The sequence below is a fragment of the Microcaecilia unicolor genome, chromosome 7 (genome assembly GCF_901765095.1).
Source record: "Microcaecilia unicolor chromosome 7, aMicUni1.1, whole genome shotgun sequence".
Lineage (NCBI taxonomy): Eukaryota > Metazoa > Chordata > Amphibia > Gymnophiona > Siphonopidae > Microcaecilia > Microcaecilia unicolor.
The window spans coordinates 274,732,855-274,756,870 of NC_044037.1; the positions used below are offsets into that span (position 1 = coordinate 274,732,855).

At 42.6% G+C, this 24,016-nt stretch overlaps 1 protein-coding gene across 3 annotated transcripts in view; it reads right to left on the reverse strand.

The window, feature by feature from the left end:
* CCDC93 (coiled-coil domain containing 93) overlaps positions 1-24,016 on the reverse strand; it is a 225,763-nt gene that overhangs the window by 180,451 nt on the left and 21,296 nt on the right. For 2 of the 3 annotated variants that reach the window (XM_030209954.1, XM_030209953.1), the window contains 3 exons: positions 21,876-21,974; positions 16,636-16,692; positions 7,114-7,214 (listed from right to left, as the gene is read on the reverse strand). In XM_030209954.1, coding sequence (XP_030065814.1) covers positions 7,114-7,214; positions 16,636-16,692; positions 21,876-21,974 — 257 coding nt within the window. The remainder of the gene's footprint in view (positions 1-7,113; positions 7,215-16,635; positions 16,693-21,875; positions 21,975-24,016) is intronic. The other variant, XM_030209955.1, reaches the window with a different exon arrangement.

Genomic DNA, 24,016 nt, shown 5'->3' on the forward strand with positions numbered 1-24,016 from the left:
GGCGACCACGGAGGGGGGGGGGGGGGGAGCGGTAGCGGCGACCTCTGAGGGGGGAGGGAGGGGAGGACAGGAGAAATGCTGGACATGGGGAGGTCTCAGAAGGAGGGGGGCCTTGGAACTGGGAGGGATGGATGGAGGGGGAGCCTTGGAGCTGGCTGGGAGGGAGGGACGGACGGGGGTCCTTGGAGCTGGGAGGGAGGGGGACAGAGGGCCTTGGACATGGCAGGGAAGGAAGAAGGATGCTGGACATGGGAGGTCAGAAGGAGGGGGGCCTTGGGGCTGGGAGAGATGGATAGAGGGGGGCCTTGGAGCTGGCTGGGAGGGACGGAGGGGGTCCCTAGGAGCTGGGAGGGGGAGGAGGGGGGGCCTTGGAGCTGGGAGGAGGGGAGGGGGGAGGGACTGGGGCCTTGGAGCTGAGAGGGAGGGACGGAGGAGAGCCTTGGAGCTGGGAGGGAGGGAGTTAGACATCAAAATAGAACATACCAATACTCGCCCGTTTTAACAGGCTTAACGGCTAGTAAAAAATAAAGAGGGAAGTATAAAACTAAGCAGTGGAACATATACATAAATAGCAGAATTAAGTGGGGAAATTTGAAAACACAGCAGCATCTCATAGGCTTTGTAAAGGTATAAATGTAACAGAAATAAATCAAAACACAGAAAAGATAATAAGATACCACCTTTTTTTATTGGACTAACTAAATACATCTTCAGAGGTAACCCTTCTTCTTCAGATCGGAAATAAGCAAATATTATTACCTTTAAAAGTGGACTAACACAGTTACCACACCACTTTACTGAAGGTATAAATGAAATTCCATGTTTCGCTATATAAAAAACAAAGTTACTTACTTGTAGCAAGTGTTCTCCATGGAGGGCAGAATACAAGTCCTGAAAACATGGGGATATCAATACAGCCCAGAATGAGAACGCTTCTCCAGCAGGATTCACTGAGAAGCTTATGAAAAGGTTCATTTTATATGTGCCTCTTATCACATGGGACCACCTGAGTTTTTATTACAGCCTGGTTAAGAATATAACACACTGGGGAGGTAGGTGGCTATGTGAGGACTTGTATCCTGCTGTCAACGGAGAACACCCGCTTTAGGTAAGTAACTACACCTGCTATCCTGTTGTCAACATAAAAAGACCTTATAACGTGGGACTCCCTAGCTACAGGCTATGCTGGCTGACGCTAGACTTATGTCTTCACAACATTATTCACAACATTTATTTTTTAACTCAACGCTGATGACACAGATGTAGCTTCTGTCTGTGCGTTATGGCTATGGCATCACTAAGATTCTCTGTGCTGAGAGGATGAAGCTTTTCAACCACTTTGGAACCATGTGGCTTAGGAGCTGCCTTTTGCTCAGATCTGCGAGACTGTATCAACCATGTACACTCTTTAGGTTGCGAAATCTTAGCTGAGACTAGTGCAGAATCAGAATTTAGAGTGCTGCACTTTCATGACAGGACTTATGAAGCTACTGTGTGAGGGACACAGGCAATATCAACAGAAGAGGACCTAAGAATTACAGAGTCAACAGATCTCTCACAGAAGATTTCTAGGGTTCTTTATCTGTGCTATTAAAGGTCCTTTCTTCACTTTAAAGTGGTTTGGGGAGGGAGACAGAGGGTTTCTTTGGGCTTGCAAGGACAAAATTCAAAATCCTTGTGGTTGTCCGGGTCTTGTTTGAGCCCAAACAGATGAGGTACAGTCTGTAGGTGTCACAGTTTGTGATTTTTCTTATGCAGATTGGGCAGGGTTGGAAACCTAGCTTTGTGTACCCCATGGTCCTGCACAATCACTGAGAAAATTCACTTTTTTTTGTTTTGTTATTAACCCCCCCCCCCCCCAAAAAAAGGAAAATGATTAAAAAAAAACACAACGGTTAAACACTTGCAGAGTAGAACTTTTCAAAAAGTTGAGTCAGTTTTTTTCACATTCATTCAGTATTTCTGAAACTACCAACGATGAGTGGGAAGGTATGTTACAGGTAGTGGAGGTGGGAAGCCGGGAACTGATGTGATGCAAATTCTGATTTCATAGGTCTAAAACACATAAGAACATAACAACCATACTAGGTCAGACCAATGGTCCATCTAGCCCAATATCCTGCTTCCAACATTGGCCAATTCAGATCACAAGTACCTGACAGAATTCCAAATAGTATCAAAATTCATACTACTGATCTCAGGGTCAAGAAATGGCTTTCCCCAGGTCTGTCTCAATAGAAGACAATGGACTTTTCCTCCAGGAACTTGTCCAAACATTTTAAAGCCCAGATATACTAACCACTGATACCAGAACCTTTGGCAACGAGTTCCAGAGCTTAAATATTCATTCAGTGAAAAATATTTCCTCCTGTTCCTTTTATAAGTGGTACCATGAAACTTACTTGAGTTGAGTGTTCATTAATCTTTGTACTTTTCTAAAGAGTAAAATACTGATTTATGCTTACCCGTTCTATACCACTCAGTGCTTTGTAGACCTCTTATCATACCCCCCCCCCCCCCCCGGCTGTCCCTTTTTCTTCAAGCTGAAATGTTCAAACTTCTTTAGCCTTTCCTCATATGAGAGGAGTTTCATCCTCTTAATCATTTTGGTCACCCTTATTTGAACATGTTCTAATTCTGCTATATATTTTTGTAAGATATAGTGACAGAATTGCACACAATACTCAAGGTGTGGTCTCACCATGGAGCTATACAGAGGCATTATAATATTCTATCCTTTTACTAATAATTCCTAGCATTCTGCTTGCTTGTTTGGGCGCTGCCACACACTGGGCAGAAGATTTCAGCGTATTGTCCTCAATGAAACCTAGATCTTTTTCTTGGGTGCCGACTCCTAGGGTGGAACCTAGCATTAAATAACTGTAATTTGGATTATTCCTCCTAATGTGCATCACTCTGCACTGGTTCATATTAAACTATCTACCATTGGATGCCTAATTTTTCACAATCTGCATGCCTTTTAACAACTTTGAATAATTTGGTGCTGCCTGCAATTTTTTTTTTTTTAAAATCATTTATTTATAATTTTTTCATTTTACAAGGATCACTTGCAAAACAGTAAAACAGAGATGATTGTACATTAAAACAATATTAGAAGAAAACAATCTCAAGATAAATGGATTTTATACAATCTTTCTCTTTCTTAGACCACAAAATAAATAGGGAGAGTGAAACAAGATAAGGAGATCAATTTAAACAACAGCAAACAAAGAAAACGTGGTATTAACCCGATTATCCCCGGTTATTATTTATCTAAATCATTATTCCACATTGATCATCTGGTTGGTTTCTTCAAGACCATAGTGGTGCATAGTCCATCAATTTCATTGGAAACATACTTATTGTCCAATATTAGTGAAAGTAATACACCTGATTTCATTTTTTTTCCCCTTTTAAAACCAGAAATTGTTTAACAATACAAACCCTTGAATCTCCAATCCAATTCCCGCTGATTAAAGTAATCCCAGTTTCACAGGCTTCACTCCTTTTGAATTAATATATTAAGAGGAATCATTTCAGATGCTGCCTGCAATTTTAATCACCTCACTCATCGTTCCCATTTCCAAATCATTAATAAATATGCTAAATAGCATCCATCCCCGTACAGATCCCTGAGGCATTCCATTATTCACCCTTCTCCACTGAAAAATAGTCACTTAACCCTAACCTCAGTTTTCTTTCCATCAATCAATTCCTGATCCACAACAGAACATTGCCTCCTATCCCGTGACTTTTAAATTTTGTCAGGAGTCTTTCATGAAGGACTTTGTCAAATGCTTTCTGAAAATCTAGATACACTACATCAACCAGCTCACCTCTATCCGCGTTTATTCATGCAAACAAACTGGTGAGGCAAAACGTCCCTTGGCTGAATCCATTTTTTTTAAAAATTACATTTGTACCCCGCGCTTTCCCACTCATGGCAGGCTCAATGCGGCTTACATATTATATACAGGTACTTATTTGTACTTATTTTGACTCTGTCCCATTAAACCATATTTTTCTGTGTTCAGTGATTTTATTCTGTATAACAGTTTCCACTATTTTGCCCAGCACAGGCTTACCCGTCTAATTTTCCAGGTCACCCCTAGAGCCCTTAAAAAAAAACAGGTGTTATAGTGGCCACCCTCCAATCTTCAGGTATTACTGACGATTTTAACAACAGGTTACAGATCACCAACAGTGGATATGCAATTTCATATTTGACTTCTTCAGTACCCTGGAGTGCATACCATCCAGTCCAGGTGATTTACTACTCTTTAATTTGTCAATCTGGCTCAGTACATCTTCCAGGTACACCGAGATTTCTTTTCAGTTCCTCTGCATCAACACCTTTGAAAACCATCTCTGGTACAGGTAGATCTCCTACATCTTCTTCAATAAAGACAGAGGCAAAGAAATCATTCAGCCTGTCTACTATGGCCCTGTCCTCCCTGAATGTCTTTTTTACTCTTTGATCTAATGGGTCCATGGATCCCTCACAGACTTTCTGCTTCTAATATACCTGAAAAAAGTTATTAATATGCATTTTTGCCTCTGAGGCAAGTTTCTCTTCATATTCTCTTTTGGCCTTCTTTATCAATGCTTTACATCTAACTTGCCAGTGCTTATTTTGTTTTTTGTTTTCTTTATGCAGATCTTTTTTTCCATATTCTGAAAGATGTTCTTTTGGCACTACTAGCCTCTTCCACTTCTCTGTTTAACTATGCTGGCTGTAGTTTGCTCTTCTTTCCACCTTTATTTATACGTAGAATACTTCTGGTCTGGGCTTCTAAATTGGTATTTTTAAACAACGTCCATGTCTGATTTAAAGTCCTAACCTTTGCCGCTGAGCCTTTTGGCGCTTTTTTTTTTTTTTTTTTTTAACTATTTTCCTCATCTTATCATAGTTACCCTTTCAAAAATTACATGCTGCTACTGCAGATTTCCTTAGTAAATGCACTCCAGTTATTACATTGTAAACTGAGGATTCCTGTGACTATCAGCTCTGCTGTACACATCCCAAGCTTTTCTTCCCACAAACAGTGATTACTGGGTGAGGAATGTAACAAAGTAAGATTACCCAGCTCTGTGCTTTTCAATCCAATGTACAATACCGAGGGCAAATAAGTAATATGACATCTGTAATTCATAAATGCAACGAAGTACAGTAAAACTGAATATAGCACCCCTAGAAATAATCTACTACCCTACAGCCACATAAGAGTAGACATGAATTGCTTGTTTATTCTTTCCAAAAATACTAGGACTAGGGGGCTCGCAATGAAGCTACAAAGTAGTAAATTTAAAACTAATCAGAGAAAATATTTCTTCACTCAATGTATAATTAGACTCTGGAAATCATTGCTAGAGAATATAATAAGCCGTTAGCTTAGTGGGGTTTAAAAAAGGTTTGGATACCTTCCTAAAAGAAAAGTCCATAAACTATTATTACGATGGACTTGGGGAAAATCCACTGCTTATTTCTAGGATAAGCAGCATAACATGTATTGCACTGTTTTGGGATCTTGCCAGGTACTTGCAACCTGGATTGGCCATTGTTGGAAACAGGATGCTAGGCTTCATAAACCTTCGGCAACGCTATAAAAAAAAAAAAAAAAAAGAGTAAATCAAATTTCTTTTACATATTTCCTCCTCTGTTCTCCGTGCTCACAACCACAAGAAGGAAATTTTAAGAGGCATTTTTGCAGGTGAAAGTATTTAAGCTTGTCTGTGTATAAAACCTGTCTGCCCACTATCTCTCAGATTCTGTACAGGTCACCCAAATTTGGACACGATCCTCACTTAAACTAATTAGTCAATTAGGTGCACTTAATTGCCAGTAATTAGGAATTCTGTGCGGACCTGCCCTATTCTACAACATGCACACCCGAATTTCATAGCATGCAATTCCAAAGAGTGTGTGGTCATGTGAGGGGTACGAGCAGCAGGGATGTCCCCAGAATTTAGGCACAATATTATAGGATACCTGCATTTGAACACCTGCCATCAGTTGGGTGCGAGCATTTACACCAGCTTTCGGCAGGCAGAAATACTTGTGCCCAAAGTTTAGCACGAAATATGCTCTAAACTAGCATTCTATAAAGAACGCTCAGCGCAGAGCACCCTTTACAGAATACTTAACACAAATCATCCCAGCACCTAAGGCACCATTTATCAATCTAGTCCTATGTACCTAAAACTATGCACAAACAGGCTTTAGGTGCGCAAGCTTCACAACACCGAGCAAAAATGTTTTCATGGATAGGATTAGGACAAGCTGGTAAATAGGTGAACGCTGTGTAGTATGTGTGCACCTGAGTGTATATTAAACCAGGAAACACAAACATGCCTAACAACCACTCTAAAATATCAAACATATAAACAGCGAGTGACCGTACTCACTTGCAAATGCGCAGTAGAGACTTCCCTCTCTGCCCTGCCCCCGCGGCAATACGTGATGACGGGGGCGGGACAGAAAGGGAAGTCTCTACTGGTATGCTGCAGACGTCGGAACCGCTCCCCCTCCCCCCGAGTCGCCGCCGCCGCCCCTCCATCTGGCCCGAGCACTGTGAACTTACATCACCACGCAGCAGCAGGCACATCAGCAAAGCTGCCGTCGGGCTTCCTTCTCTGCCTTTGTCTCGCCCTCGCCGACGTTACGTCACACGAGGGCGGGACACAGGCAGAGAAGGAAGCCCGCCCTGACGGCAGCTTTGCTGATGTGCCTGTTGCTGCGTGGTGATGTAAGTTTACAGTGCTGCTGGGGTCGGGTGGAGGGGTGGCGGCGACTCCAGGGGAGGCAGGGCGGCGCCGACCTCGGGAAGGGGGGCTCGGAACCCCCCCCCCATTCCAAAAGTAGCCCGTTTTAACGGGCTCAACGGCTAGTATCCACATAAATTTTCTGGAGTAATTTTCGAAGCCTTATTACATAGATGTATTCCTTTTGAAAATCTGCTAGTACTCCTACAAAAGAAAGCATGCAGACACTATTTATGCATGCACAAGTGACACAATTATCCTCTTAACAAGTAACTAGCTGGCCAGCAGTAAACAGGATATGGGAATTTCAACACTAAAAAGACAAGTCAACTTTGAGGACATGAATTTTACCAGCCATACTCCAGAAGCGTAGAATGAACCCTCGACTCCTCATCTGTCAGCTCTTCAGCACCATCCTGTCTTTTGTATTTTCTTCGAGGTTTGTAAACCTCCTGTAGGATAAAGAAAGAGTAAATCAACTAGAAATTCCCATTTTCTCTTTAAAAATAAGCTTTTTTTCTTTAGACAGCCATCATATTTCCATTCGCGTTCTTGGCAAATTACACAACCTATGGTGCTTAAACTATTTTTTAAAGCATTTTATATTGCATTTTTAGCCTATAATAGTGATGAGCGCTTAAGTTTTGTGCTCAGTATCCATACAGGCCCCCTGACAAAGGCTAGCGTGCTGAAACATGGCCCGTGTTGGGTTTTGCCTGTATCCATTACTGGTGAATAAAGATTTTGAAATACTTTAACTCCATCCCCTTGAAACTTGTGGTCTTTGCGACTTCCACCTCTTTTGCTTGCTGCTCCCCTGTGGAAGATTTTGGATTCTTTTTCTGCTCGTTTGATATTGCATGTTTTGACATCCAACTGATAAGAAAAAGAGGTACTAGTGGTGTCATTAGTGATAGCTTTTCAAACTGTGAAGCAGTACCATTTTACTATGCCTTTTCCCTCACTCTGATCTTACCACCATACATGTAGGTCATGTTTTTACAGCTAAAAAGCCTATAAAATTATGGTGTAAACCAATGGTATAACCACAGGGTGCCACCCAGCTGCAACACACATTGTTGGCATTGCTGCTGGAATCCCCCACCAGCTGAAGACGTCCTCTCTGTGAAGCACCTCGGGCTGTATGGGCAGCGGAGAAGTCGTGGAACGTTTCCAGCTACTAACACAGCTACCCTCCCTGTGGATGCTCAGCTCATGCACATGAACTGAGAAAGTACGAGGGTGCCAGCATTGGTGACTGGAAGTGCACTGTTGAATTCCTGCTGCACATATGACCCAGGGGCTCCACAGAAGATCGCTGCCAGGGCTTGGGAATCTCCACCATACAAGGTACTTCTAATGTGGGAGGGGGTGGACAGGACATCATCGGTGCTGCCCCCAGACCACCCTTAGCACCTCCCACCCCCCAAGTCCACCCTTAAAGTATTACTTTTCTTCACTTTAAGCAGAACTGACAGCTTCATGGACTGGATCCGTCAGTTTAATCTTTCAGTCACTGGCAGCTGAAAGTAACACACAGCTCAGTCAACAGGATAAGAACCACAAATAACACAATATCTATAATGCTAGTAAAAAAAGGCCCGTTTCTGACACAAATGAAACAGGCGCTAGCAAGGTTTTCTTCGGAGTGTGTATGTTTGAGAGAGTGTGTGTGAGAGTGACTGTGTGAGAGAGAGAGAGAGAGAGAGAGAGAGAGAGTGAATGTGCGAGTGTGTGTGACAGAGAGAGAGTGAGACTGGGTGCGAGTGTGTCTGTGAGAGAGAGAGTGTGTGTGTGAGAATGAGAGTGTGTGCCAGGGCCCCACCCTCCCTCTTGCCCTCTGAGTTCCAGGGTCGTCCCCTCTCCCTCCGAGTTCCAGGGTTGTTGTCCCCCTCCCTCCCTGCGAGTTCCAGAGTCGTCGTCCCCTCCCTCCCTCCCTGCCTCCGAGTTCCAGGGTCGTCCCCTCCCTGCCTCCCTCCGAGTTTCAGGGTCCCCTCCCTCCCCTGCATTATGCTGTCTCCCCTGCATTCATCCATATGCAGGCAACGTCCTCTGTGCCCTGCCTCCTCCATCCATCCATGTGCAGTATCTCTCCCCTGCCCCCTCCACCTCCCTCCGAGTTCCAGGCCCCCCTCCCTCACCCTCCGAGTTCCAGTGTCCCCCTCTCTCCCATTTCCAGGGTCCCCCCTCCCTCTGTCCCTCCGTCCCTCCCTCCCAGTTCCAGGGTCCCATGGAACTGGGAGGGAGAGGGGACGGAGAACGTTGGAGGAGTGACGTCAGCAGGTGGTTACAATCCCAGTGACACACATTGGAACGTTGGAGGAGAACGCTGGAGGAGTGATGTCAGCAGGTGGTTACGATCCCAGTGAGACACAATGGAATGTTGGAGGAGCAAATTATTAGATACCTTTTCACCACTATGCTGAAGATTTGAGCAAACCAAAACAATAGCAACACACTCAGCAATGGCACACAGCAATAAACAGTAAACATCTACTTTAGTTAAAATACAGAAACGTTAATCAAAGAAAACAAACATCAGCTCACCACAAGTCTTAAAAATGGATTTTCCTAGGTGTTTATTTGCATTACATAACAGAAGCTTTAACTGAGGGGTAGGAAACAACAATCCTTGAGTGCCAAAAGCCTATCAGATTTCAAGAAGTTCTTACTTTAAATACTGTATATGAAATGAGTACATGCACCACTTTTACTGTATGCAAATGCATCTCATTCATATTCATTGTGAAACTGACTGGCTTGCAGTATTTGAGGACCAGAGCTATCCACCCCCCATCTAGTTATTCTGTTACAGCTAAACTGAAGTATCAGAGCCTAATATGATTCCAACATGGGTAAACTGCATCTCCCCGGCAGTTTATTCTCCACAGAATGTTAAATTAATATGGCACTACATCTCTCTATATAAAAAGCAACACCAACGTTCTATGAAGCCTCCAGCCGGAAGTGTGAAGGGGACGAGATATCCGGTTTCCCTATGAGTGTCTGCCCCGCCCTCTCTGTAACACAGTCAGTGAAGGAAAACAGCAGAGCACGAAATCAAATAGCTGGCTCTGTAACAGTGAAGGACTCAGAGGGGGGAGGGGAGAAAGGCCAGAGGGCAGGGACACACACACTCCCACATGCACACAAAAGAAAACATTGCTAGCCCCCGATTCATTTGCATCAGAAACGGGGCTTTTTTACTAGTGTATACATAATGGGCAATACTCAATAAATAGCACACAAAGTTAAAATCTGTGCAAAGCGACAATTCTATAAAGGGTCACTTCGTGCTGATTCCCACGCCCATCTTTGGGCACAAGGACTTACGCATACTAAAGGTTGGTGTAAATCCTAGTGTCCAACTGATGGTAGTTGGACACAGAAATCCAAGAGGGGCATAATCGAAAGGGGCGCCCAAGTTTTCCTGAGGACGTCCTCACAGTACATCCCAGCGAAGGGGCGGGGAAACCTGTATTATCGAAACAAGATGTGCGTACATCTTTCGTTTCGATAATACGGTCGGGGATGCCCAAATCGCGAAATTTAGGTCGACCTTAAGAGATGGTCGTCCCCGATTTTCGGCGATAATGGAAACCGAGGACGCCCATCTCAGAAACGACCAAAGGCAAGCCCTTTGGTCATGGGAGGAGCCAGCATTCATAGTGCACTGGTCCCCCTGACATGCCAGGATACCAACCGGGCACCCTAGGGGGCACTGCAGTGGACTTCACAAATTGCTCCCAGGTGCACAGCTCCCTTACCTTGGGTGCTGAGCCCCCCAAAACCCACTACCCACAACTGTACACCACTACCATAGCCCTTATGGGTGAAAGGGGGCAACTACATGTGTGTACAGTGGATTTGAAGGGCTCACATTTACTACCACAGGTGTAACAGGTAGGGGGGGAATGGGCCTGGGTCCGCCTGCCTGAAGTGCACTGCACCCACTAAAACTGCTCCAGGGACCTGCATATTGCTATCATGGAGCTGGGTATGATATTTGAGGCTGGCATAGAGGCGGAACAAAATATTTAAAAAAATTTTTTTTGAGGGTGGGAGGGGGTTAGTGACCACTGGGGGAGAAGGGGAGGTGATCCCCGATTCTCTCCGGTGGTCATCTGATCATTTAGGGCACATTTTTGTGGCTTGCTCGTAAGAAAAAAAGGACCAGGTAAAGTCGTCCAAGTGTTCGTCAGGGACGACCTTTTTTTTCCTTATGGGTCGAGGATGCCCGTGTGTTAGGCACGCCTAAGTCCTGCCTTCGCTACGCCTCTGACACGCCCCCGTGAACTTTGGTCGTCCCCACGATGGAAAGCAGTTGAGGCCGCTCAAGATCGGCTTTCGATTATGCCGATTTGGGTGACCCTGTGAGAAGGACGCCAATCTTCCAATTTGGGTCGAAAGACGGGCGGCCCTTCTCTTTCGAAAATAAGCCTGCAAGTATTCTATAACATTGCCCCTAATTTCTGGGAACGCCCCTGGCCTTCCCATGGTCACACTCCCTTTTGAATAGCACGCGATGGAATTTAGTCGCAAAGTAATATAGAATAGAGCAAGGGCAAACCTAAATATAAGTACCAATTAACTCCAATATTAGGTGGCACTTAGTTTCCACACGCATCTAGGATCCACGCCCAAATCATGGCAACCCATATAGAATCCAGGGGAAGATACACACACTATCTTTGTGGTCTTTTCCCCTCTCCATGCTTCTCAACTATGTGATTGGTGATTCCTATAGATAGGCATCAATGTACTCAGAGACAGTTCATTTTTTGTCCTTTAATTAAACATGAGGCATTGACGGCAAAAGCTGCATTTATAAACAAAATTGTTTTTAGGATTTTTTTTTAAAATAAGATTTATTTTTCATCATTTAGATTTTTGGTCAATTAGACTGCTTAATATAAAAGCCACAGACTTTTTGATCAGAAGTCTGTATTTCACAAATGAGGCCTAATTTATTGATCAGGTTATTACAGCATCAAGAAAACTGAAAGCTGTTAAAGAGTGCCTAATACCTCTTTGTAAAACAAATAAAACTGTAATTAAACAGCTAATTCAGCAACTGGAAAATAAAGACTTAATTACTAGGTTTTCTATTGTCTGAGCTAATGTATTCTCAAGAGTAATTACTCTTCAATTAATTGCTGTCTCTTGGAAAAAATAAAGAAAATTGATTTTATTTCACATTAAAATGAAACATTTGAGCAAAGAAAATCAATGTGAACTAAATGTAACATTTGAGCAAAAAATAATAATCAATGTGAACCAATTTTTAGCCAATCTATAAAAGAAATGTAAACAAATCTATTATGACTGCAAATCTGATTGAAGCCTTATAATTGCCAAGGGAGATAATCATTTCTTAAGATTCAGAAACAAAGCACCACATCCAGGTCAACCTGAAGAGGCCAATCCAGCCCCAATTTTGCCCCATGGCATGCACAGAGTTGTAATTCTAATTACCTGAAGAAACGAAGGAAGGTGACAGAGATAAAGTTCATGGCGTAAGCAATCTTGGTATGGTATGTGAGTTTGGGGGAGTGGAATAATTAAGTATACTGGATGCTGAACAGGGAGAGTGAAGGGAGCGGTAATTAATTGAAATAGTTGCATTAGGAAAGGTACAAAACGTAAGACGTTGGGAAAGATGACTTTTGAAATATGGAGGAATTAAAACTATTGAATGTTAGGTATTGGCTGTAAATAAGGATATGGTATGTGAGGTAATGAAGGTTTATGGTTATGTATATTGTATATGTAAATCTCTTTAGGTCTAGAAACCTAAGAAAACAAGGGTTACCCTCATGGGTCAGTCAAAGCGGCCATCTAGCCTAGTATCCTGTTTACAACAGTGGCCAGTCCAGGTCACAAGTACCTGGTAGAATCCCAAAAAAGTAGCAAGATTCCATTCTACTTAATCCCAAATATAATAAGTGGCTTTTCCCCAGGTCAACCTTAATAATCATTTATGGACTTTTCCTCCAGGAATTTGCCCAACCCTTTTTTAAGTCCAGCTACATTAACTGCTTTTCCCACTTACTCCCACCGTGAGTTCTAGACCTCAACTATAAATTGAGCACAAAAAAATATTTTATATTTGTTTTAAATGTGCTACTATCAGGCTCAATTTCGAAAGAGAAGGATGACCATCTTTCGACACAAATCGGAAGATGGGCGTCCTTCTCACAGGGTCGCCCAAATCGGCATAATCGAAAGCCGATTTTGGGCGTCCCCAACTGCTTTCCGTCACGGGGACGACCAAAGTTCACGGGGGCGTCGGAGGAATAGCGAAGGCGGGACTTGGGCATGCCTAACACATGGGCGTCCTCGACCCATAATGGGAAAAAAAGGGCGTCCCTGACAAACACTTGGACGACTTTACCTGGTCCTGTTTTTCTTACGACCAAGTCACAAAAATGTGCCCTAAATGACCAGATGACCACCGGAGAGAATCGGGGATGACCTCCCCTTACTCCCCCAGTGGTCACTAACCCCCTCCCACCTTCAAAAAAAACACCTTTAAAAATATTTTGTGCCAGCCTCAAATGTCATACTCAGGTCTACCACAGCAATATGCAGGTCCCTGGAGCAGTTTTAGTGGGTGCAGTGCACTTCAGACAAGAGGACCCAAGCCCATCCCTCCCCCCCCCCCCACCTGTTACACTTGTGGTGGTAAATATGAGCCCTTCAAAATCCACCTCAAACCCACTGTACCCACATCTAGATGCCCGCCTTCACTTGTACGGGCTATGGCAGTGGTGTACAGTTGTGGGTAGTGGGTTTTGGGGGGCTCAGCACACAAAGAGGCATATTTTCAAAGCACTTTGGGAGGCTAAGTTCCATAGGTTTCTATGGAACTTTGGGAGGCTAAGTGCTTTGAAAATATGCCTCAATGTAAGAGAGCTACGTACCTGGGAGCAATTTGTGAAGTCCACTGCAGTGCCCCCTAGGGTGCCCAGCTGGTATCCTGGCATGTCAGGGGGACCAGTACACAACAAATGCTGGCTCCATTTGGTCATTTCTGAGCTGGGCGTCCTTGTTTAAGAATACACCACTTATGAGAGGATTCTTTTGGATCCACTGTTTATGTGTTGTCATAAACCAGGTCCTACAGAAGATAGATTATTTATCTAACGACTACATTGAAAGCTATACGCCAGAATAAAAGATACATATTTAGAAGCGGGGATGGTTTTCAGCAATGGAAATAGAAAGCTGGAAAGGTCGGAAGGATAGAAGAGATTAAAGCGGGTAGCATTAGGGATATCAGATTGTACTCAAAAAGGAAAATGTGTTTTCAAGTTGCTATAATTTGTGTCTGTGTTATGAAGCTGTCAATAGAAGTTTTAAAAAAAAGACATACAAGGAGCAATGGCATTACCCTGCTACAGCATACCCATGTTTTAAGGCAGTCAACTACAACAGGAAAATGGAGCGAGCCCATACAGCCTTGAGGAGAAGGTAGGAAATAAAGAGATGAGCTAGCAAAAGGGAGAAAGGAGAAAATGGGGAAGAGGACATGAGAAAAGGGAGAGTCTGGGGAAAGGCAGTACAATGAGAGAGGAGCTGGTCTCGTAGTAATACAAGACATGTTCTCCGATACATACACAAGCGTACACACAAACAACACATGCTCCCAGTACTTTATGCTTTCATATTTTTTAACTGAAATAGTTACAATATGAAACAAAGCAGTTTAAAACTGATGAGCCATGCTAAAAATCAACCACCACATGTGCACCGACAATTCTGGCCTCGTTTCGTTAATTGTATCCGAGTGGTTGGCACTTTTCTTTCCAAAAAGCAACTCTGCCTTATAAGAAAGCACGCTTACTCAGAGCAAAAAATAAAAAAAAAACAAAAAACAAAACATCACTACCAACACAAAACACTGCATCGATATCAAAAGCAGGTCTTAAATTTCCTTACTGTGCTGGTAATGAGTGGCATTGTCTATGCCGCACTTACAATGAACTCCTTGCTCTGACTGGATGACCGAGCTTTGCATTTCCCCTTGAACCTTTGCTTTCATATTGTCAGGGTCCTTTTCCCAGAGGTCTGGATTATAAAATTTTGTTGTACCTGTTCACATATCTGTTCTAGAAGTGAACATCAGGCTTTCAGGCTGAACTTGTGGCTTATCACGTAAGGCAACAGGCATTTAATTAAAGAGCGCACTGAGCAACGGAAGACAGACAGGACCTCTAATTCAAAATAAATTTGAGCCAAGTGCAACCATTAACTCACTCTTTAGCCTAATACCAGAGTGATTCCATATGCAAGATAACAGCATGAAGGGAAGGGGAGAAAGAGGAAGGAAGTTACAGTTCAAACTACTGTTTCTTTAATAGTTTGAAGTCTTTAAATTATTCATGAAGAAAATCCCATAATGCAATGGGCTAAGAGTATACTACAAAAGGAAAAACATAGGAAACCAGGTTTGAACTGTATCTTGGTCACCTCCGACCTTCAGCAGATCTGAACCAGCGTTGCCAGATTGGCGATTTTCCCACCCAATTGGGCGGTTTTCCGCAACCCGCCGCAGGAAACTTTTGCCCGCGTCGGGTTGCGGTTTTTTGGGCTGGTTTTGTTTTTTTTGTGCGGGTTTTGGGGCGGTTTTTCGGCCGGTGGGGGTGGGGCTAATGGCGACAGAGGCGGGGTTTGTGATGTTTTGGGCGGGGTTTGCCAACATTTTGGGCGGGGCGATGACGGCGGGGGTGGGGTGTGTGCTGTTTTTGGGCGGGTTTTGGGCTGTTTTGTGTGGGAATTTTTTTTTTAATATGGCAACCCTGATCTGAACACAGAAAGGACGAGCACAGAAATGGATCGAAATGAAAGTTCCTAGCTCCTTACTTCTGAGCTCCTTGTATCTATTCCCATGGCTGAAATTTATACTCCTACACCCAATTTTTCCAAGTTTAGAGTTCAGATAGATACCAAGCTCTGTAGGCATGCACCCTAAAATAGACTATTAATCCTACAGCACATGTTTTGACACTAAGTGCAATAAATAAATACAAGATATGAAGTCAAATCCTGAAAGAATCATCCAAAGACAAAAAGCACATCTTAACTATGCAACAACTGAGCATAACGGATATGAGGTGGTAATTATCCGTGCACTGCCTCACGTCTCGGTTTCAGCTCTGTGAAACTTCATTAACTAGTGCTGCAAAGGTCTAGTAAGAAAGACTCGATTCTTATACAAATGATACCAAGCTCAAAGATTGGAAACTCCAGATGGGCACAGATGTGCAAGGCAGGATGGCAGATAAAGATCAACTGGCCCATCAAGGCTATCCAGTTGTCTTCCTAGCTTCACCCTATGCTTGGAACAACCTTCCTGAGCCCTTACGCCAAGCCCCCTCCCTGCCCATCTTCAAGTCTTTGCTTAAAGCCCACCTCTTCAATGCTGCGTTCGGCACCTAACTCTTACCGTTCAGTAAATCCAGACTGCCCCAATTTGACTGCCCCTTTCGGACTGACTGTTCACTTGTCTTTTAGATTGTAAGCTCATTGAGCAGGGACTGTCCCTCTATGTTAAATTGTACAGCGCTGCGTAACCCTAGTAGCGCTTTAGAAATGTTAAGTAGTAGTAGTAGTAGTGTTTTCTAATGCTCTTGGTAGATGTGCATACGGGTTCCTAATACACAAATCAACATCAGCTCCCAATCTCACTAACATAAATTGTGCTTAATGTTAGTGTCATAACACAGCTACTCAGGCTGGCCACCCAATGCACACACTCTGCAAGCCACAAGTATTTTCCCTCGTCGGCTCGCTAAACACCATATAGAATATGATGACAGTTTTAGTGGATATGAGTTAACTAAAGACTTCATCATAAAACAGCATACTCACAAAAATATCAGTGACGGTTTTAATGGCCTTTTCTCGCCTTTGTATGAAATCGTCATCCTTTAAGAAAATGAAGAATAAATAAAATCAAAGAGTGAAAGATTAAACATCAACCGAGTTAATGAGCTTAACAGCAGATAGGTCATTCTGTTTCCAATTAAACAGTGTTTGCTTAGTCAGAGAGGAAAAATGTTCCTAGTTTTCCATATTATCACACATATTACCGTGCTTTCATTACTGAGAGAAAACAGAATATGATGGCAAGTAAATACCAAAAGGTTTGACCCCGTCTTTATAATAATTCTCACTTCCCTACTTTTGCATTCAACTGATTTTTTTTTCCCCTGAATTTCATTTCCACCTCTGCCCTCCCTGCCTGAGAGGAATAATCTGTACTACACCCACTACAGTTCATTTTCAGGAGAACTATCTAGAAATTAGCACCAATATGTACACATCAAACATATAAACGGCGAGTGACCGTACTCACTCGCAAATGCGCAGTAGAGACCTTCTCTGCCCCGCCCCCACGTCAATACGTGATGACGGGGAGCGGAACACAGAGGGTCTGTACTGCGCATTGCTGAGGGAGGGACACCGCCGTCTAACGCTCCCCCCACCCGAGTCGCCGCCACCACCCACCTTCTACCCGGTCGGGCCCTCGCTCCACTATTGAAACAGCGAGGGTCCGGGAACGCAGCACTGAGCTCTGCTGAGCTGCCGACATCGCCCTTCCTTCTTCTTCTCTGCCTCTGTCCCGCCCTCGACGACGTTACATCACACGAGGGCGGGACAGGCAGAGAAGAAGAACGAAGGCCGACGTCAGCAGCTCAGCTGAGCTCAGTGCTGCGTTCCCGGACCCTCGCTGTTTCAATAGCGGAGCGAGGGCCCGGCCGGGTGGAAGGTGGGTGGTGACGGCTCGGTGGGGGGGCGCGAACTCGGAGGAGGAGGGGCAGCGGCGAACTCGGCGGTGGGGGCGGGCCTTTCAACCCCCCCTTCCTATAATAGCCCGTTTTTACGGGCTCAAAGTCTAGTCTTTTAAGATTCTAGAATTTGTAAGAACTGAATGCAAATTTAACTAGCTAAACTTTTCATAGGTGCTCCAGATTAAGAGGTATTGTACTCCTGGTTGCAGGGCACATTAGATAAGGGGAAAGGAAAAGCGGATGGGATTTGAGATATTGCCTGTGATTACAGTCAAGGCAGTTCACATATTATATATAGGTACTTATTTTGTACCTTGAGCAATGGAGGATTAAGTGACTTGACCAGAGCCACAAGGAGCTGCAGTGGGAATCTAACTTGGTTTCCCTGGTTCTCAGGACACTGCGCTAACCATTAGGTACTAGTTGTGACATCTTATTAAACAAAGTGTCTTCTACATTTCCGCAGCAACTTCCACAGCCTCGTAAATCCTGTCTTCAGATGATCTTGCAGCATCTGCTTAGGACCAAAATGGCAACAAGTATTTTAATCAATAAAATGGAAAATGCCCACAAGTGCAAAAGTGAAAATCACTGAATAGTGACAGTCACCTGTGGCAGTCCACATCTCTCTCTGCATTACAAACATCTCCATTTTTCATCTCTCATTATCACACCTTACTTAATTGCTTTAAGAGACTTATAAAGGTTACCTTAAATTCCTTCCTAGTTAACTGCAACATTAGCACCTGAAAAAATATATAAGGTCCTTAAAGTTAAGGCTACAAAAACATAAAGGAGGAAAAAAGATAGGAATTGTAAGGCAGCTTAATCAGCCCAATTTTATTTTTCAGACTTAGATCTCACATTACTACCTTTTTAAAAGGTCATACACCATGGATGACCTCTGGCTTTCCCTTCATCTCTTGCCGACCGAATTCTGTTGCTGTTTTAATTAATTCTTTCCAACCCAACAGAAATTGGAAAGAATTATACAGAAAGGAGTCAAGAAGCATCTGTCTACCTATCCGCCCACCTGAGAGAAACATAACTTTCTGAAAATTAAATGGAATGGACTGAAATTTGGCAAGGGGGGAGGGGTGAAATAAGACAGTGTGCATACAAGTTCTCCAGCGATAAACATTGATTATTGGATACGTGCGGTGTGGTTCCCTGAAGAAGACAACGAAACGGGACCAACGCGCAAGCTGGAGTTTATCACAAATAGACAAGTTAAGTTATGGAGTCTAGTTGAATGTTTGACTCAGAACCTTTTGAACATACGATACATATGTAATAATTTAGTAGCACAAAATGAACATAAAATAAAACAAATTAGAAGAAAAAAAGAATTTATCAGTTCAGGGGGTTTTTTTTAGTCGATGACGACTTTTTTTGCGTGCCATCCCGAGAACTAAACAGGAGGCAGCAATATTTGAGACTTTTCCCCTGTTTAAACGCAGACACTACTACTACTACTATTTAGCATTTCTATAGCGCTACAAGGCGTACGCAGCGCTGCACAAACATAGAAGAAAGACAGTCCCTGCTCAAAGAGCTTACAATCTAATAGACAAAAACTGCTCTGATTTTTTTTTTTCAGTACACCAACATTTTGCAAGCAGCATTTTTGATCTGTGTGAGGTTTTGCAAATGAATAAATGAACATAAAGGATGGGCCAAGCCATGTAAATTGCTAGTGCATTTTTGCTAGGTGATCTGAAGACAGAGGGGCCAAAAAATAGAGAAGCAGATCTGTGTTTCTGCTACAGGCAAACAAGTTAAAACTGAGAAGACTCAAAAAAAATATATCCTTTATTGTTGAGAGTCTAGACATCACTCACTGAGGTGCTGACCTTGTCTGTTATATAGTTGTGTAAGTAGCTTGAATATGTAAGAGACTTGAACTCATAAAATACCAGATTTATACTGCTTCCTAGCATAGCCAGAGAGAACTTCCCCCTCTCTGCTCGCTACAGAAGCTGGGCAGCACTAACTGATTCTGAAGGAGATGGGTAAAAAGTTGAATGATTGCTCTACTATAGATGATAGATGTGGAGCATTCTTTGAGAATTCGGCCAGACTCCCTGCACGAGGCAGCTTTACAGACTTTGGTAAGACTGGCCGAAATAAACGCTGGATTCTATTTGGATGGCCCTCTGTAGTATGTTCTTTTGTATCCGTTTCTTTGAATAACGCGACACAAGTGCAAGGTTTGAAGAAGCAAGCTGAAACTCTCTCTCAAGACTATGCACCTGGAATCGGTAATGACTCAAATTCCACAAAATCAATTTCAAGTCGCAGGAGATAGATTGCTGATACAACGTAAAGTAGAGAACTGTACTAGAAGCCTGAATTTAAGAATAATTTTCCAGTGCAAATACTTCTATTTGTCAGTTAGTCAGAAGACTTTTAAATCTAATTAACAGTCCTTGCTAGAAGTGTCATCTGATAGTTTGGATATATCATGTTAGTGGAACAGACAGAAGACATTAAAACGAGATCTATACTTTTGGTATCCTTTGTATTTCTACAAGATAAGGAGACCTTGTTCAGACAAATTTTTGAGCCTCTCAGTTTTGTTTTCTGGGTGATCAAATTTAGATTTTCCCAGATGTCTCTCGCAGGACACAGGAAAGAAGGAAAAGTTTTTGGAAATGCAACGTTAAGTGTTATCGCTGAGAGCTCGCTTCCAACTGCGTTTCCCCTGTACATGTACATAAGTACATAACGGTTGCCATACTGGGAGAGACCGAAGGTCCATTAAGCCCAGAATTCTGTTTCCAATCCAGATCACAATTACCTGGCAAGATCCCAAAACAGCACGATACATTTTATGCTGCTGATCCTAAAAATAAGCAGTGGATTTTCCCCGTCCATTTTATTAATGGCCTACGGCATTTTTTTTTAGGAAGCTACCCAAACCTTTTTTAAACCCCGCTAATCTAACTGCTTTTACCACATTCCCTGGCAACAAATTCCAGAGTTTAATTACATGTTCAGTGAAGAAATATTTTCTCAGATTTGTTTTAAATTTACTAGTATTTTTGGAAAGAGTAAACAGAAGCTTCACACCAACCTGTTCCACTCCTCTCATTATTTTATAGATCTCTAACATATCTCCCCTCAGCCATCTTTTCTCCATCCCCTTTATCATTTTCATCGCCCTTCTCTGTACCTTTTCTAATTCCACTTTATCTCTTTTCAGATGTGGTGGACTAGAATTGCACAAAGTACTCAAGGTGCGGTCACACCATGGAGAGATACAAAGGCATTATAACATCCTCATTTTTATTTTCTATTCCTTTCCTAATAATACCCAACATTCTATTTGCTTTCTTTGCCACTTCATGAGTAATATTGTTGGATGCTGGAAAGAGAGGGAAGTTGCAATAAATGATGCTGGGAGGACTGTAGGGAAGCAGCAGGAGATTAGAAATATAATCAGGAGCATTGGGTAGGAGACCTTTATAGACCATGGAGAGAATTTTAACGTGGATACTGGCTGAAATGGGTACCCAATATTCTTGCTGAAGTAGTGGTCTAACGTGTATTATCTTCTTTAAAGAAAAAAGTATATCATTTCTTTGAACTTTTGCAGCTGCGACATTTCTTAAATATGCAGGACTCCTTGGGACCTATCCAAATTTGATTTGTAAGATAAAGTTTAATTTAAGGAAACCCTTTTAGTTTCCTTTTCTCGTTACCTGTGTTTCCACTTCCCATGGATTTCTTTTTCCTTATCTTGGTTCCTCTCAGCTGTGGACTATTAGTCCAGGAATGGTAACTTTTACTTAATGCACATTATTCACCTTGAATATATTCCTTCTATTTACTGGATGTTTTGCCTGACAAGACTTTAAGTCTTTCTATCATTATCAAATTCTATTTTTAAAAAAGTGAAGTGCAAAAATAAACAATGCGATTTTCAGACAAATCATCTTTAATAATTACAGAATTTGAACTCTCAGTTGACTGCACAGATAGTTAGCAACTGTGTCCCTGCAGATCTCCAGCTCTGACAAAATAATTCAAAAACTTTCCTCGGATTCAATTAATACCCAATAACAATTAAGGTGGCCAATAAAGCAGCAAGAGTTTTCAGAGATGAAACTTCATAGCTAGAAACCTTTTCTGGGCACCCTGAGCTAATTACACTATTGCCTGTGGGCAAAACAGACATTTATTTACCATTCAATTGACATTATCAAAATGCTGAGGATATTAGCAACCATAGAAAAATGGAATGAGAATGTTCCACTTTGAATATGGAGTTCAGGAATGTGGTGGGAGATGGAGACGAATGCTCCTTTCTCTTACCTCAGGCAGGCTGTGAGTTTTCTGAAACTGGGACACAGAATAGCTGCGGATATAGTCTCCTATCTCTTCTCGTGTTTCAATGGCACGTTTTACAAGCCACTACAAAGAAAATGAGAAGAAATTAGAACAAACACAATTCTTTTCGCAGATCTTCATAGAAATAACCACACTATGAAAACTAACTCCAAGTCACACGGGCCACGGTGGCTCTGTCCCTATTTCTCTCAGGCTAGCTGATCTTCAGGTGGAGACTTGGACTGAGTTTAAATTGTGTATGTTAATATTTAAAATTCTGCACAGTAAAGCACCATGATGCATGCTAAAATTGGTTCCTTCTACCCCTAAAATCTATTGATTGATTGTCCTAAAGGTATTGGATCCAGAAGGTTGTTTACATTATCCTTTTCTCATCAAGATGCCAAGATCTGGAATACTCTACCTTTAGAGATCAGACAGCACATTTAGGAAGGTGGTCTAAACCTGTCTGTTTCACAAATACCTGCAATCTAAGTTATAGTTGTTTTACGTTACTTCCCAGGTAAACCGGACTTCTATAACCTGTAATTTACATAGAACTTTGCGGTAGATGAGGAATATGGGTACTGTGATGTGATGTAATGTCTTCCAGGAACAAGTCACCAGAAAGGTGCTGCTATAGTAGGTTATATATGCAGACCTCCCTGCTGACATCTTCAGCAGAATCAGATTTAGCTTTTAGTGGAAAAGAGATTACTTTTTCCCTTTTGACCAGCAAAACCTATGACTTGATTCAGTACCATTCAACAAAGAAATAAGCCTTGCCCAGCAATCCAACAGAAAAACTTATCATCAGTGCCTCGGACCACTAAATGGTACTGCTGGGCGATTCAGGGGTGCAAGGGAGCTTTGTTTCACCCCCTAGCTCAATTCTGCTCTTACTCTCAGCGTAATGAAGACATTTTGGAGGGAATACAACCTTTGAAAGATCAATTTGCCTCTCTTGGCTGTCTGGAGAGAAAAGGGTTCAACAGGGTAGAACAGAAGGTGGAGTAAACAAATTAGAATTATTTTTAATAATACAAATTGCTAAAAATCCCCAAATGCTTACAATTGTGTTTGCGTGGCTCAAGTTTCCCAGTGGCTCGATGGTGACAGCAATGTGTGTGTAAGTATGTAACACCAGATAATGTTCTAGCGTTTCAGAAGCGCCACCAATACACTCTTAATAAGATTTGCGTGTTTTCATATAATGGCCCACACACCAGATGTATTTTGTCAAGTCAGGAAAAATGATGGAAAAGGAGAAGGTTGCAATACAGTACAACAGTGCTGTGCTTATGTACAAACTCATTCCTTCTCTCAGTACATAAGGCCTCAACTTTCCCCATCTTCAATTCCTGCCTGAAAATGCATCATTGATCTTAAAGTTCCTGTCCCTCTCCCCCTTCCCCCCCAGGCGATCTACCATTATAACTAAGGCTGCTCTGAAGTAGACTGTGAAAACTGTAAGGCTGTTTATAGCTATCCCGCTTACTGTTTTAGATCATGTGCCAGTTTGTATTTCTTATCTTTTCATTATTTTTTTAAATTTCTTTAGGGCTGCATTGGAGGGTTAAGTGACTTGCCCAGAGTCACAAGCAGCTGCAGTGGGAACAGAAACAAACATGCATTTAAACACAATTAAAATTTTAATCAAAATGCATCCCTATTTTATACTATTCCCACAGCTGCTGCATTGGTTATGTCTCTTGTCTCTCTCATTCTTTCCCAGACTGAAAGCTTTTTAACATGAACTAGGAAACTCCCTTAGCTATAGCTACAACTTGCTTTCACTGCCCACCCCCCCCCCCCCCCCAAAACCGGTATTGCATAAATTGAGGGCAGGTGCAAGACGCAGACAGCACATCCCTTCTTTTCTGCCCCTGCCTTAGCCTTCACTGTCCCTCTCCTGCTTCTTCCTTCATGACCTCCAGCCTACTTGTCACACATATTCTTACTACTACTACTACTTAGCATTTCTATAGCGCTGCCAGGGTTACGCAGCACTGTACAAGTTTAAACATGGGGAAGGACAGTCCCTGCTCAAGAGAGCTTACAATCTAAAGGTAAAAACTATGTAGTCAGTGTAGGTATCAGGAATGGGAAGGTGGTTAGGCACCAAA